Source organism: Hippocampus comes, unplaced genomic scaffold, assembly GCF_001891065.2.
Source record: "Hippocampus comes isolate QL1 unplaced genomic scaffold, H_comes_QL1_v1.1 scaffold335, whole genome shotgun sequence".
In the NCBI taxonomy this organism is placed as follows: Eukaryota; Metazoa; Chordata; class Actinopteri; order Syngnathiformes; family Syngnathidae; genus Hippocampus; species Hippocampus comes.
Window position 1 is genome coordinate 1,297,868 of NW_017805823.1, and position 13,885 is coordinate 1,311,752.

Here is a 13,885-nt window from a genome sequence, read left to right on the forward strand (position 1 = left end):
GCCCACTGACATTAAAGTCGTTTCTCGTCATAAACTGACACTTTTATGTTTTAGTCTGAGCTTCCATGTTGAGGCAAATTGGAGTTTGTAGCCATCTAGTGTCCAAAGTCTGCAATTACAGCAACTGCTCTTGTCGGCGGACTTTGCTTCTACATTTGTTGTTCACCTGCGATCGGCTGGCAACCGGTTCAGGGTGTCCCCTGCCGACTGCCCGAAGACAGCTGGGATAGGCTACAGCACTTCTTGTGAGGATAAGCAAATCGGAAAATGGATGGATGGATTTGTTTTTAACTTCACTTTGGAAACGTCATTTATCATCACAAGTCAGACGAAAACTTGTATCATGTTTCTTTAATAGTAAATGAAGTACCTGTACTGTATTACATTAAGGCGATTATTGATTCACAAGTCTTGGAATTATGGACATTGTTGGTCTTAATTAAACATTGCCCATTAATATGTTTAATATATTCTGAATATTTTGTTGTCGTTTACACTTATTGATGTTTCTTTCCTTGGTAGGCCCAGCACAAGACAGTTTTCAGATATATATTTCTTCTTAAAAACACACACACGCACATTTTAGACCCAAGATGGATCTTGACATTGCAATTCAGTTATTTACAGATAAAACACATTATTTCCCAACAATATTTCTAATCATATGAACGATCTTCTTGTATTCATCAAACGTAGATCTACATAGTATGACTTCCACGACATTTTGCTTTCACAAAGGTAAAGTTTAACTTTTGGGAGTAAAAACAGGTGGATATTTGTTGTCTTATTTGCACAAGACAATCACATTTTAGGGGTCAAGTGATTTCATTGTGGAATTATTTGATGCTCTGTTTCATTTTTTTAAGTTCCATGCAGCTTGTCTGCAGCGCTCATTCTCTCTAATTTGGTGTCATTGCGTCCCCTGGCGGCAAAGCAACAAATTGTCTGCATAAAAAAAAGGTGAGCGGTATTGGTTACCTCGGATGGCATTTTAACAATGTTTTCTTTATTGATAAATTTAAAGGCCCGACTTTCACAATTCTGAGTATTGACTTTAACCCACCAAAAGACCTTTTCATCATGTGCTCAAATACAAATGCGTCCTTAGCTTGTGATGTACCAGACTATGCTGAACTTGACTTTGACAATGAATAGCTGCTTGTCTCAACTACAGTGTGCAAAATCATAACTTGGTTTAACATTTTTCATCATTCATCATTTTTCACTCAGAATCGTTGTTTTACTAAACGTAATATACAACAGCAGAGAGCTAAGCACCAACAAGAAAAATGGCCACATTTGAAATGACTGATAGCATTTGAATTGAAATGTAATCACAAATTTGGAAGGATCTAAAAATATGTTTGATGTCATTTTCCACCTGAGTATCTGTAATTCGGGAAACCAAAGTCGATTTTTCTCGACTTTTGACTGGATATAAATCTACTTTTAGCTGTTTTAATGCACATCTTATTTTCATGCCCGAGCTCCATTTACTTGAAATACAACAAAATTATCCTTACAAAATCAACAACTCCCAAATAATATATGTGTTTCCTTGTCACGGCCTTTGCATGGCCGAAGTGAATACACGACATAAGTGAAGTGTCAGCACAGTAAGTGTAATTGTTTGCTTGTTGCTTTTGGTCATCATATTTAAATGCAGGCTTGGAGGGAAGTGCGGCTTTTACTTCACAGCAGACATGTTTTTATTATGACTTCCATCCCAGTGAAAGCGCCTCTCCGGGATTAATGCAATAACACACATTATGAGTGTCTGGTTAACCCAAAATATTTATTTGAAAACCTCTTTCGGTGGGCTAAACACGCCACCAGCTTTGGAAGCTTCAACTGTTCACAGATGAATGAGAATCATCGGGGAATGACCAAAATGTGTTTTCATTTTGAATGAGGGGAAGAAGGAAAAAAAAACATTTTGAATGAGGGGAAGAAGGAAAAAAAAACTTCAACTTGATGTTTAGGCAGTAAATCATCCAATACAGAACATTTCAAAAATGCATCAAGAGGACGCTCTGTGATATATGTGACGCATGAGGCCACTTGTGGATATAAATCACACTTACAGACAAATGCTATCAAAGCGAGACATTTATATGCAAACTCATTGGAAGAAATGAGCAAGGCAGTTGTATCATAAAATCATTCAAATCATTGATGATAATCTTAAAAATGTCAAACCACTGGATTGAAACATTAGAAAAGACAATACAGTCATCTTCATATTACAGTATTCAAATTGGCAAATCCAATAAAAAGATGGATGGAAACATACTTTGACAGCGTTTTCATCAGCAGCAATCAGAATAAATGGCTCATGAAGTGTATGATCTATGAATATAATTTATTTTTTCATCACTTAAAATGGTGCAGGGCATATTTAAAATTCAAACGGTTATTAATAAATACAACACTGTAAAAAAAAAAATTGGGTCAACTCCAAATTTCAAGGCAACAAAGTTCGTTGGGCAATTCTACAAAATATTTAAAGTTTTACTTTCATAAAAATTAGCTTTCTCGCATTTCAGAACGCAGAAGTGAAGTGTTTGCACAGCTAATTGTCAATTGTATTGTCCCGAACTTAAATAGGTAAGTAGAAACAACTCCAGCAAATTGTTTTGCTTGCTTTTTTGTTGTGCTCATTATTGTTGACGTAAATGTTCATCATGTAAAATTGCTCCAATTTAAATGACTATTTCCGCCCCAAAGAAATACAAGTTGTGCTTTTATTTACAGTGAGGTGATTATCTTTTAGTGTCTAGAAAGTCAACAACCAACCAGCATGCTTTGCACCACGATTAACTATCTCTCCCTGATCCAAAGCATACCACATCAGTTTTTTGGGGGAAAATACGTGACACAAAGTATACACAGCTTTCAAATGTTTAAAACTGTGGCGTACTAACATTATATTTAAGAGTTTGGAAGCATAACGAGACATGTATACTCCTGTTTTCCCCCGTTGCCATAGTAACCTCATCTTTCGGGCTTCACTTATTTCATGTGTCACTGAAGCCAGAGGCAGAAAATGCATCAAGTGCGGGTGGGGTTGGACTGTCGATGTGGAAAAACACCACATGCCATTTATGTTTTCACTGTTCTTTAGGCCGGGTCAGTATCGGGAGTTTGGCAATGGAGGAAGGGGAAAAAAATAATGCGCAACGTGTACTTCTTATAAAGTGTGATCACTAAGGTGTGTACATCCTCTGGAGGCCTCCGACATTTTTTCTGCAAAGACTTTTCTGAACAAAAGCATTGACTTTTTTTGTCATATGAAGGCCAGTTAAGTGCACACAAAATATAGTGGATATAAGAAGTCTACACACCCGTTTGAGACCAAGATACAAAATGTAAAACTTTGCCCACCAATAATTTCACCTAGAACATATGCAACTTAATTGGAAAGAACTATATATTTTTGAAAGGGAAAGTCCAATAAACAACAAAGGTTGTTGCATAAGTGTGCACACCCAGTTAGAACTGGGGGTGTGGCTGTGTTCAGAATAAACCAATCACGTTTAAACGCATGGTAATAGGACACATCTTTCTTTTCAACTTTCTCACTGACACATTTCAAAAGAACAAAAACAACAACAGAAAAATGTTTTTTTTTACATTGCAGCATGATTTGATTTCACAATTTTAGTGGTAAAACTCCTTAAAAAACTATTACTTGTACAATACTTGTGAAGTTGATAACATGCTTATAACTATGTTATTTATTTTAACTGACAACTGATTTCACAACAAGTAATCCATCGATCTGTTGCTAAAAATTAAAAAAAAAACAATAATCCACTGCAGAATTATGGATTCAAGTGCACCCAATGGTTTCAATTATAAATGCCTCTGAGGGCAGCCAAAACTGCACTGTAGCCCGCAATGAAAAAGGTTTCAACACTCATGGATCTGTTCGATTCAAAGCATATGCTACCACATCATATATTTGCATGCCATTGGAGCTTTGGAAATTCTTAAAACAGTGGAGTCTTCCTTCACAGTTGAAAGCGCTACCAGACACTTTTTCAGTTGAAAACATCCCAATGACACCTGCAAACAATTGAGATTATCTTGCGAAACAAAAACACAAAGATCATTCATAAGTGTGTTGTTAAATTCAGTTGGTTGATCTTCTCCAGTTAGAGACAGAGGAGGTACTGCAGTTCATTTTTTAAACATGTTTATTTTAGGGTTTTTTTTTTTTTTTACTAACTTTGATACTATTTTGCTGTTATTGTTTTTTTACATGTTATATTTGAATATGTTTAATACACTTCTTGACAGTTGTTTTTAAAAGGAATGTGGCAATATCGTAGAGGCGTAATGTGTCATACAGTAGATGGCTTTCTTATAATGTGTATTTTTTGCACAGTCTCTGTACAACTATTCTTGGGCAACTTCACTTTATGATTCCACAACACAATTGGACAACATTGTTTTCTGATGCTTCCTGTCCCGAATGAACGACTCCATTTCCATTTCCATCGTCATCGTGGCCCTTTTTGACATTTCTGTCTTGATTTATTTTTGGCGTATAGGGTCTCGCATTACACTAGGGACCCACTTTAGTTTTTTTTTTTTTTTTTTCAAGGGGGCAGGGTGCGACGCACCTGTTTTTCAATTGCCCTTTTGACAAATTTGAGAGGCTCATTTGTACATACACCACGTAAAAAATGTATGTGATGTTTGTTTTTAAAAGCAAATCAAATTTTAAAATGACAGGGTATTCACTGGGTATTCCTGTGCAGATTTCCATAGCTTAAACAGCTTAACCAGCAGTGGTATGATTTGCGGTGCAGTGTCGTGGAGAAAATGAAATATGATCTTTCAGTGTTGGTTTCAAGTCTAATTGGCCTTTTTAAAACGACGCAAATATCGGAGAACTTTGGGAACCGCATTCCAAAAAGCCTATCCGACGCTCTAGTTTGTTTACAACTGATACTATATGGAGTTTCTAAGCCATTAATTATCGGTCATAAATTGTGGTGTAAGATCACTATGTGGCAGTTAAGGGTGGACTGCTACGTTTTTGTTATCTGTCCTGGGCTCACTATTTAGCAAACAGCACATCACTGTAACTGTTAATGGAGTGTTAACAAACGAATAATAAGCAATTTCCATGCCGTTTATTAACCGCTAATGTAAAAGTACCTATTTTGCATATTGGGGCCCAGTTTGCCCATCTAAATTCCCACAAATATATGTCTTGGGAATTATGTTTGTCCGCCAGCATTTCGTTAATAATTCTAAACTTGATTCACCAACCGGGGTTTGAAAACTGCACATATTAGTTTCAACGTTTGCAGGTTATAAAATTCGAATACAATCACTAGGACATTTTTATTAATTAACACCTGTATAACGTTCGTCTAATAGCATGAAGAATTTTTGTAACGTTTTGGGGGAAACAATTACATTAAAAAAAAGCTAACACGACAGATTCAACTAACAAAAAGATCCAGTTACCTGCATTTAACCTTCACAGATTACCATAGGACATAAAGTGAAAGAAACATCACTTTTAGCAAACACGCAGGTAATTTTTATTCATATTGTGACAGTGAGTAAAAATTGACTTTGGCAATTCAGGCTAACGATAAGCAACAGACCTACTTCTAAAATGTCCTCAAATCTGTTGCTTTGAATTTTAGTAGCGTTGAAAAATAAAAAGATTTGACTATTAAAAATCTGAATTAAAAATGAAAAAGTCGTGAACATTGATGAGGCAGATTCCTATCTTGTTAACGTATGACCTCATACCTCCAATGAGCGGGTTCGAGTTGGAGAAAAGCGAAAGCAGTGTTCAAAGATAGTCAAGTACTGTGAAAATAGCTCGCGTTGAAGAGATGCAATATTCCCCTCCTCCCCGTGAATTTTTCCTCTGGCCGTGCAGCCAAAGGTTGACTTTATAGCGGCGAGCCATATTGACTCACAAGCTGCTGCGGGCCCATTGAGGCGTGTGTCATGTAGTGCCAGTGGTCACATGGCTCGGAATCGACATGGACCTCACTCACGCACGTCAGCTCACGACGTGCAGGGCTCAGCGCGCCTCACTAAAGTCACTGCAGCTCACTCAGTCAGCAGGATGACCCCGTGCTGAAAGAGGACAAGAGTATGGATTTGGATGCTTCCAATATGTATCTACCCAGCTGCACTTACTACGTCCCTGGAGCGGATTTCACGGCTCTTCCGCACTATCTGGCCCAGGGTCAGCCTTCCTGCCCGGTGGCTTACTCGTACCAGTCGTCGGCCCTTCCTCAGGTTCCATCCGTGAGAGACGTGGCATTCAGAGACTTTGCTGTGGACAGCGCGGCGAAATGGCACCACGGCAGGGGGAATCTAGCGCACTGCTACGCGGACGACGGCTGGACCGGCCCGACCCCCCGCGGGGTTGACGCTCAGGCGAAAGGCGTCTGCTCTTCGGGCTCCGCCAACGCGCCGGGAGGCTTCCACGGCGGCGCGGCCAGGAACGGCGTCCTACCGCAGGCTTTCGACCAGTTCTTCGACTCGGCCTTCGTCGGCCAGGAACACGGAGCTGCCGCGCCTGGCCAGGACAGGCTTTGCGCGGTCAAGTCCAGCCCCGCGCCAGCTCCTCAAGCTCCGGGCTCGGACACGGCGGAGAGCTGCAGCCCCAAATCGTCCCCCGGCCTCGGCGAAGACAGGAGCGCAAAGGGCGGCAGTGAGTACGGCCGTCACTTTCTGTATACTCTTAAAAGACGTTTTATATGCTCTTTTTAAGGTTTATGGTTCTTAAGGTTTATTGGGGTTGGGGGGGGCACGAGATTTAACACGACAAAAAAGTATGTTACAAACGACAAGATCACGGGCTTGGGCTTGAAATTGGCCGTGAGGAGTTTAAAGTCAAGATACATATTCCCATTTTGAATCATATTCGACTTTGAAAGCTTTTTATCTCCGACTCTTTGCAGAAAGTTGACCTTAAATGAACACATTTACACTTTCCCACCAACCCAACGCCTAAATATTAATAAACAACAAACACTAAGTCACTTTGTCAATAATCCCCACCTTCGCCCCCCCCCCCCATTTTTGTGGTGTGAGTGTCAACTATTTCAAAAGCACTCGGTCACACTAGGTATCTATAGCACACGAAACAATAACCGAAACGTCGTTAACTTTAACCGCCAATAGAGTTTCACTGCTTTGATGATCAATAATTCGAAAAAAAAACACAAGTAAATTCTACTTTAAAACTATAGTTACAATTTACTGTATGTAAATAAGCGTTTTTCCCAGCCTAGCGCGTTGTACATTTGGGGTCGTTTTCAAAATCATTGTACAACTGAAATTTGAACTAACTGTAAATTGACCAGTTTTTAAAATACAATGTCCACTCTAAAAACGGAGGAACACTTTCTCATTCTGCGTTTCGAACTCTTAATCAACAGCCCAACATTCGGTTTCACTTTTTTTCCTCCATGCCCACTTTTTTTTATCTCATTATCACCAGTATGAAAACTAGCGACCATCGTGTTTTATGTAGTTTTCAGTCGTATTTTATGTACAAATGAACATTTTAACCATCAATTTTACTCACAAATAAACCCAGATCTTTAAGTTCCCTTCCCGATGTGCTTACTTTTCTTTAAAATCATTCTTTTGTAGCTGCTAATTAGCCACCTAAACAAAGAGCTCACTTTCAAACTTGACCCCTCCTCCCCCGCTTTCCATATCAACAATTTGAAAAGCAAGGCGTTAAATCCATCTTTCAAGCCTCCGCCTTTAAGAGCTGCTTATAACTTAATGAGCAATGTGTGTACAAATTTACTGGATTTCGAGGGATTTAATATGCAGCTGGCCTCACTAACATGAGCCTATATACAACACTTTACGCGCAGCCCAGTGAAACCTAAAGCGGACTATAAAAACGCCACTTGATACCATACTGCCTCCGATTCACGTCTAAAAGTCCTTTTGACTCAACATGATTGTTTAAAAATGATTTTTATTCCATCATAGTGTTTATGCGCAAAGGCCCCGAGAGGAGGGCGACACTCGCACCCTGAGCTCACTGTGCGTAATCCTCCCATCCTGCCCTCTGTAAATATGGCATTGAAATCATCTTTATGATTGCGATTAGGTGACCAGAAGACGCGCAAGAAGAGATGTCCATACTCCAAGTATCAAATCAGGGAGCTGGAGAGGGAATTCTTCTTCAGCGTGTACATCAACAAGGAGAAGCGGCTGCAGCTTTCCCGGATGCTCAACTTGACTGACCGACAGGTGAAAATCTGGTTTCAGAACAGGAGGATGAAGGAGAAGAAACTCAACAGGGACCGTTTACAGTACTACACCAGCAACCCTCTGCTATAAAAAACATGGACTTTATACACGTCAAACACCTGGATGCCGTTGGGAACTCAGATAAATGATATGTTATGAAACGTCCCTTTCTCTATTATTATTATTATTATTATTATTATTATTGTGACAAAAATGCTCTTATGTTCTACCCCCAATTTGTATGCTCATATTTACATGTTTACATGTTCGCACGCATGCACAGATTGTGATATATATATTTCGATGGCTGGAGGTGATTTTTGTGTGCTGTTTATGTTTTAGCCTGCAGCTGCGACACATACAGCCATATTTAGCATCTACTTGACCGAACTATAAACCGGTAATATAAAAAAGAAATCCCTGCAGTGAAACTAAACCCTTTATTTTTGTTTTATATTGCGGCACGTATAGTTCATATGCAAAATGCCTCTTCTCCCGAGCCTCAGTAACAGGATCTGCTGTGGCTTTTAATTTGATATCCATTACAAAGAGCTCAGTCGTTTCCTGTAGGCTGATTTCTGACCTGACATGCCTGTTAGTGGACAGAAAAAAATCCCCCACGTTCTTGTGATGAATGGAAAGTCTGTTTGTGTGATTTTGGAAGTTGCCATCTTAATATTCATTTTGTATTATGATCTAATTTCTTCTGTTTCTTCATCAAAACACGATGTGTTGGCACTCACGGCGTCTTGTAGAACGATTGAATGGAGGTAAAAATCTACATTTGATGAGACAAAAGTTCGTCTTTGCCGAAGAACCGGACTGAACCAGGCTTCTAAGAGGAGCTTGAATGACCTGCCATAAGATAATATGGCTTCCCTATACCGTACATCCTGTGAGAGTCCCTGGAATTCCGCTTTGATTGCTGCACATCCTCCCAGTTGCTCCAGTAACTTGGCCATAAAAAGCCGGACTCGTCTGGAGCATTTGGAGTGGAGTGCAATAAAGCGTCTGAGAACCAAGGTTATTAACTGCGACTGGAAGGAGGCTTGCAAAACAAGAGGTGCTGCACCGTTGAAGGCTGCGGCTCTTCTTGGTGCAGCATCGGCACGCCAGACTGTTGCAGGAGTATTCTGGATTGTTTCTTTTTTTTTTCCACCACCCACTCCACCCCCCAGCCTTGTTGCTGGTGTTGTGGTGCAGTGCAAGGCCTTGCTATTTTCTCCCACCGGAGGGCGCTCCGTCGATCAATGTCAATGCCGTTAGTTGATTATTTCAGATTAAAGACACCGGCTCAGGGGTTCACTCCTTCAGGTAAGCACATATGATAATGATGTGGGATTTTTTTTGGCATATTTTTTTGTTCTCTTAATTTTTCTTGAAAAACACAATGGAGGCACTCAACTCCGTGGAGAATGTTATCATGCAATAAAAGTATTCTTGGGCTAATTGCAACATGCCGTTTGTGGCTCAAGATTGTGCAAAAGTCATGACCTCCCTAACGGCATCCACTTTTCACGTAAAAACCCACCCGCAAAAAAACAAATAGCGGCACATTGGGTTTGTAGTGATGATTTTCCGTGATGCTGGTAAGTTATCATACGATGTTATCATTATGATGTGTGTCTGTTGACATTTATTTGCGTGGCAACTCAAGTCAAATTTATTAACAGAGGTGTAATGACTCAAAAGAACAAAATGAGAGATTACATCAAAAGATAAGCATACATCACAGATGACGCTTTGACAACTCCCGATAAAAATGATTTGATGTATGCAAGCGACAGTGCACACATTTGGTTTAAATATGCTCAGAATTTTGTATGCTATGGTAGAATTTTTACTAAAACGTGTACTAAAAACAAAAATGTATTTGATTATTTTTTAATAGGTTTAAATTAAACAACGAGGCATTTCAGAATAACACAATATTTCCATTATCCGAACCGCTTTTCCACAAGCGTGTCGAAAGCGTCCCGCTACATCTGTCTTCGGAGTGCAAAATATAACATAAAAGAAAAAGATATAATGAGATAGTTCTCTCTTCTGTCTTCAGTCAAATTATCACAAGAAATTTCGGATATTTCGCTAATTTGTAAAGTTTTAACGACGTTTCTTCCCTTGTTTAAATTTTCAAATTTGGTGTCCCCTAAAACGATGTAAACGATTTAGTATATAATGTTATGTAATGGAATAAATCGTATTAAACCAAAATCCATATAATTGTAAATTATTACCGCCGTTTTATTTCATAAAAATAAATTCAACGGAAGTCACATTTCGTTTAGGTTTTTCGGAGTATTTTCTTCAATCGTATGCACGCAAATCGAATTCAACTTAAATTAGTATTTTGAATCCACGCTTTACTACGACCGCCGTCTTTTCACAAATAAACTATTAATTACAATGGTGTTATACAAACTATTCATGACGAGTAAAGTTAACTAGATGGTTAAATAAAAACAAACAACAACAAAATCCAAACTGAAGTGGTAAAATATTTTTCTGAAGTATGTTTCATAATAATTCACTGTGTATATTTAAGAATGTTCTAAAGAATAATTTGTAGGCTATTTGCAACCTTCAACCTTCAATCTTCAATCTTCTATCTTCTATCTTCTATCTTCAATCTTCTATCTTCAATCTTCGATCATCAAGCCTTATAGGCATTGAACAACTCATTTTCATCCATTAAAAATAAACACGTTGAAAGCTTGGTTTGGCCAAATGTAACAGTGGAAGCGTCAGAAATGATGAGCGCGGCACAATAGGGGTCAAGGGTCCCTCTGGAAGACAGTGAGCTAGGACCTTTTGGAACTATGATGCACCGTGATGCACCTTTACTGCACCTTTTTTTTTTTTTTTACAATGCAGTAAAAGCGACCATAAAGCAATGCAATGTACAAGACTGTTTGCAGCTTTCAGCTGCCTCACTTGTTCAACTCTGCTTTGGCTTGCATGCATGGACGATTTGCTCACGATTCAAACTCCCCCTCTTTCAAATGATATTTTACCCACAATCCCCTGTGCATGTGCAATACCCCCCTTTTTTGTGCAATTTTCTTGACTTAACCTAAAGCGAAATATACGACACAGTGGAGCAGTCTGGTCGGACTGGGAGGAGTCTGCAGCCGCCTGCTCTTTTAATTGGCTGCGGGCTACAGTGAGAAGCGTGAGTATCGCTAATTATTCAGAAATGTTTTGCACAAGAAATGTTGGACAGAATGGGCGATCTTCACCCTAGCACAGCCATGACATGCCCCAACAACCAGGCTGCCAATCCGTTTTTTGTGGATTCGCTAATCAACGTCAGGGGCGATGCCGGCTCGTATTACCACAGCAACGGCGTGTATTTACCCCCGGAATACTCCTATGGACTCCCCGCTGGCTCCTCTTGCTTCCCGGGAATCGCGAAGCGAACCGAGGTGAGCGCACCGACTGGCATCCCGCCTTCCGCACCCTATGCTCCGGGCATGGAGACATGGCTGGAGGCGTCTCGCTCCTGCAGGGTGGAGCAGCCCGGCGGCCAACATCTGACCCAGCAGTGCTCCTTCTCCGCCGCGATAAAGGAGGAGAACGCCTATTGCCTCTACGAATCTGATAAATGCCCCAAAGGAGCCACGGTGGAGGAGATCTCCTTTTCCGGAGCGTCGTGTCCGCCCACAGGCGGCAGCACTGTGCCGGTTCCCGGCTACTTCCGCTTGTCGCAGACCTACGCCTCCTCCAGGCTTTACCACCAAGCCCAGCCGAGCGTGAATGACTTCCCTCCGCAGCGACCTCCCCGTGCGCCCGCGCAGCTGGCTCCACCCGCTCCGGCCGCTTCCTCCAGGCAGCGGGAGAGCCACGAGGATGCGCCCGCCTCCGAGCCCTGCGTCCCGGCCAGAGAGGAGGACAGCCGGCTGTCCTCCGATGAGTCGTCGTCCCCGGAGCCTGCGGATGCATGCGACGTGGACTGTGAAGAAAAGCCATTAAAAGGTGCATTGCGCTGACAAAAGACATGTGCATTGTCTGGATTATTTATGAAAGGAATATGTATTTCCGTGAAAGAACGGAAGCCGTAGAAGCGTGTGGTCTTGCCCGCAGAACAGTAAGTAAATACAGAATACCACAATGGGACAGTTATCAGACCGTGAACACGTTGTGCGTCAAGCTTTAATGGGTTTTTGTGCTACAATAGTATCTGAACTAGTCACGTTTTTGCAACACTCACAAGACAGCTAAACAGACACAAAAAATCCTGTTGTATCACATTCGTCTTGTGACCCGGCTTGGTCTATTTCATGGATGCAGAATACGCGGAAGGGGCCTCTTATGTTGTATGTGTTAATGAAAGAAATGTTTGCATGCATGTGCGTATTCTGGAGAAAGTTTGCGCGGAAGAGACATTTGCACCTGCAAGTGCAAGGGTGTGTTAACGTATATGATGTGGTATGCTTTGGATCCGTGGTTCCTTTCCATGCAGACAGATTCAAAATGATACAATCATCATTAGTGTGCGTGCAAAGCATTATAAGTTGTAATACATATATTTAGTCCGAGTAGGATTTTTGTGCATTAAGACCACATTCATCCAATGTTTATATGCCGGAGCATATGAGTACAAGAATGACGTCAGGAAAATACATCACAAATGCACGGATGTATGCGCCTTTCTTATGTAAAAAGACGCGTTTATAATGTGGTCGTCCACACCTGTTGCCTCACGTCGCTTCGTACATTTTATTTCCCAGATGCTGGCAAAATAGAGAGTCCGGCGAACTGGCTGACCGCCAAGAGTGGCAGAAAAAAGCGCTGTCCCTACACTAAGCACCAAACTCTGGAGCTGGAGAAGGAGTTTCTGTTCAACATGTACCTGACCAGGGAGCGGCGCTTGGAGATCAGCCGCAGTGTGCACCTCACCGACAGGCAAGTGAAAATTTGGTTCCAGAACAGGAGGATGAAATTGAAAAAAATGAGCCGGGAGAACAGGATCCGGGAGCTGTCCGGAAACTTCGCTTTCTCCTGAGACTTAGCGGACTCATCCCCATCGCAGCCGACGGTGAGAAGAACCGGACCTTCTGTGCTAGGCTAACTTATTGAATGTTATTCTTTCCGCTTTTTATCGTCGTGGATGTGTATTTATATAAATGACATTTGTAACCGGTGTGTTTGAAATGTTCAGAATGTGAACGCAATGTATGTACATAATGTAAAGTGAAAGCATTGCTACGTGCATGTATACCTCCTCAGTGTTACAGTAAGAAATGAATGTGTATTTGCACACTTTTGCTGGTCAACGTAATAATAATAATAAAAACAATCCTTGTAAATGTTAACTCTTTATTTTACACGCTGTATCAATGACAGTTTTGGGCTCATGCACATTTTGGGAAATTTGTGTTCGCCAATAACACAATGTTGAACTGCACCAAATTCGCAATGACAAAATCTTCACATCCGTCTTTCATAACTCCTAAAGGCACAATCTTAAAATGAACTCCAATTGCTTATGACAAAATTCCGTCATGTTATTATTATTATTATTATTATTATTATTATTATTATTATTATTATTATTGTTATTATTATTATTATTGCACTACATTTGTTTTTGTGACTCCCGGTGACACTGTTTAAAAACATT

The 13,885-nt window shown here is 40.6% G+C and overlaps 2 protein-coding genes across 2 annotated transcripts; both read left to right on the forward strand.

The window, feature by feature from the left end:
* Positions 1 to 4,305: 4,305 nt before the first annotated feature.
* hoxa11b (homeobox A11b) lies at positions 4,306 to 8,355 on the forward strand. Its single transcript, XM_019886310.1, has 2 exons — positions 4,306 to 6,697; positions 8,120 to 8,355. Exons 1-2 carry the CDS (start codon positions 6,133 to 6,135, stop codon positions 8,350 to 8,352), a joined length of 798 nt encoding a protein of 265 aa, XP_019741869.1. The 5' UTR covers positions 4,306 to 6,132; the 3' UTR covers positions 8,353 to 8,355.
* Positions 8,356 to 10,926: 2,571 nt separating this feature from the next.
* hoxa10b (homeobox A10b) lies at positions 10,927 to 13,571 on the forward strand. Its single transcript, XM_019886306.1, has 2 exons — positions 10,927 to 12,237; positions 12,993 to 13,571. Exons 1-2 carry the CDS (start codon positions 11,475 to 11,477, stop codon positions 13,265 to 13,267), a joined length of 1,038 nt encoding a protein of 345 aa, XP_019741865.1. The 5' UTR covers positions 10,927 to 11,474; the 3' UTR covers positions 13,268 to 13,571.
* The last annotated feature ends 314 nt before the right edge of the window (positions 13,572 to 13,885 follow it).

Bases quoted from the DNA above. Each gene is read 5' to 3' on its own strand.
- hoxa11b (XM_019886310.1), top strand. From the start codon at position 6,133: ATGGATTTGGATGCTTCCAATATGTATCTACCCAGCTGCACTTACTAC. The intron at 6,698-8,119 runs GTGAGTACGGCC...GATTGCGATTAG, and splicing joins CAGGAGCGCAAAGGGCGGCA to GTGACCAGAAGACGCGCAAG.
- hoxa10b (XM_019886306.1), top strand. From the start codon at position 11,475: ATGTTGGACAGAATGGGCGATCTTCACCCTAGCACAGCCATGACATGC. The intron at 12,238-12,992 runs GTGCATTGCGCT...TTTATTTCCCAG, and splicing joins TGAAGAAAAGCCATTAAAAG to ATGCTGGCAAAATAGAGAGT.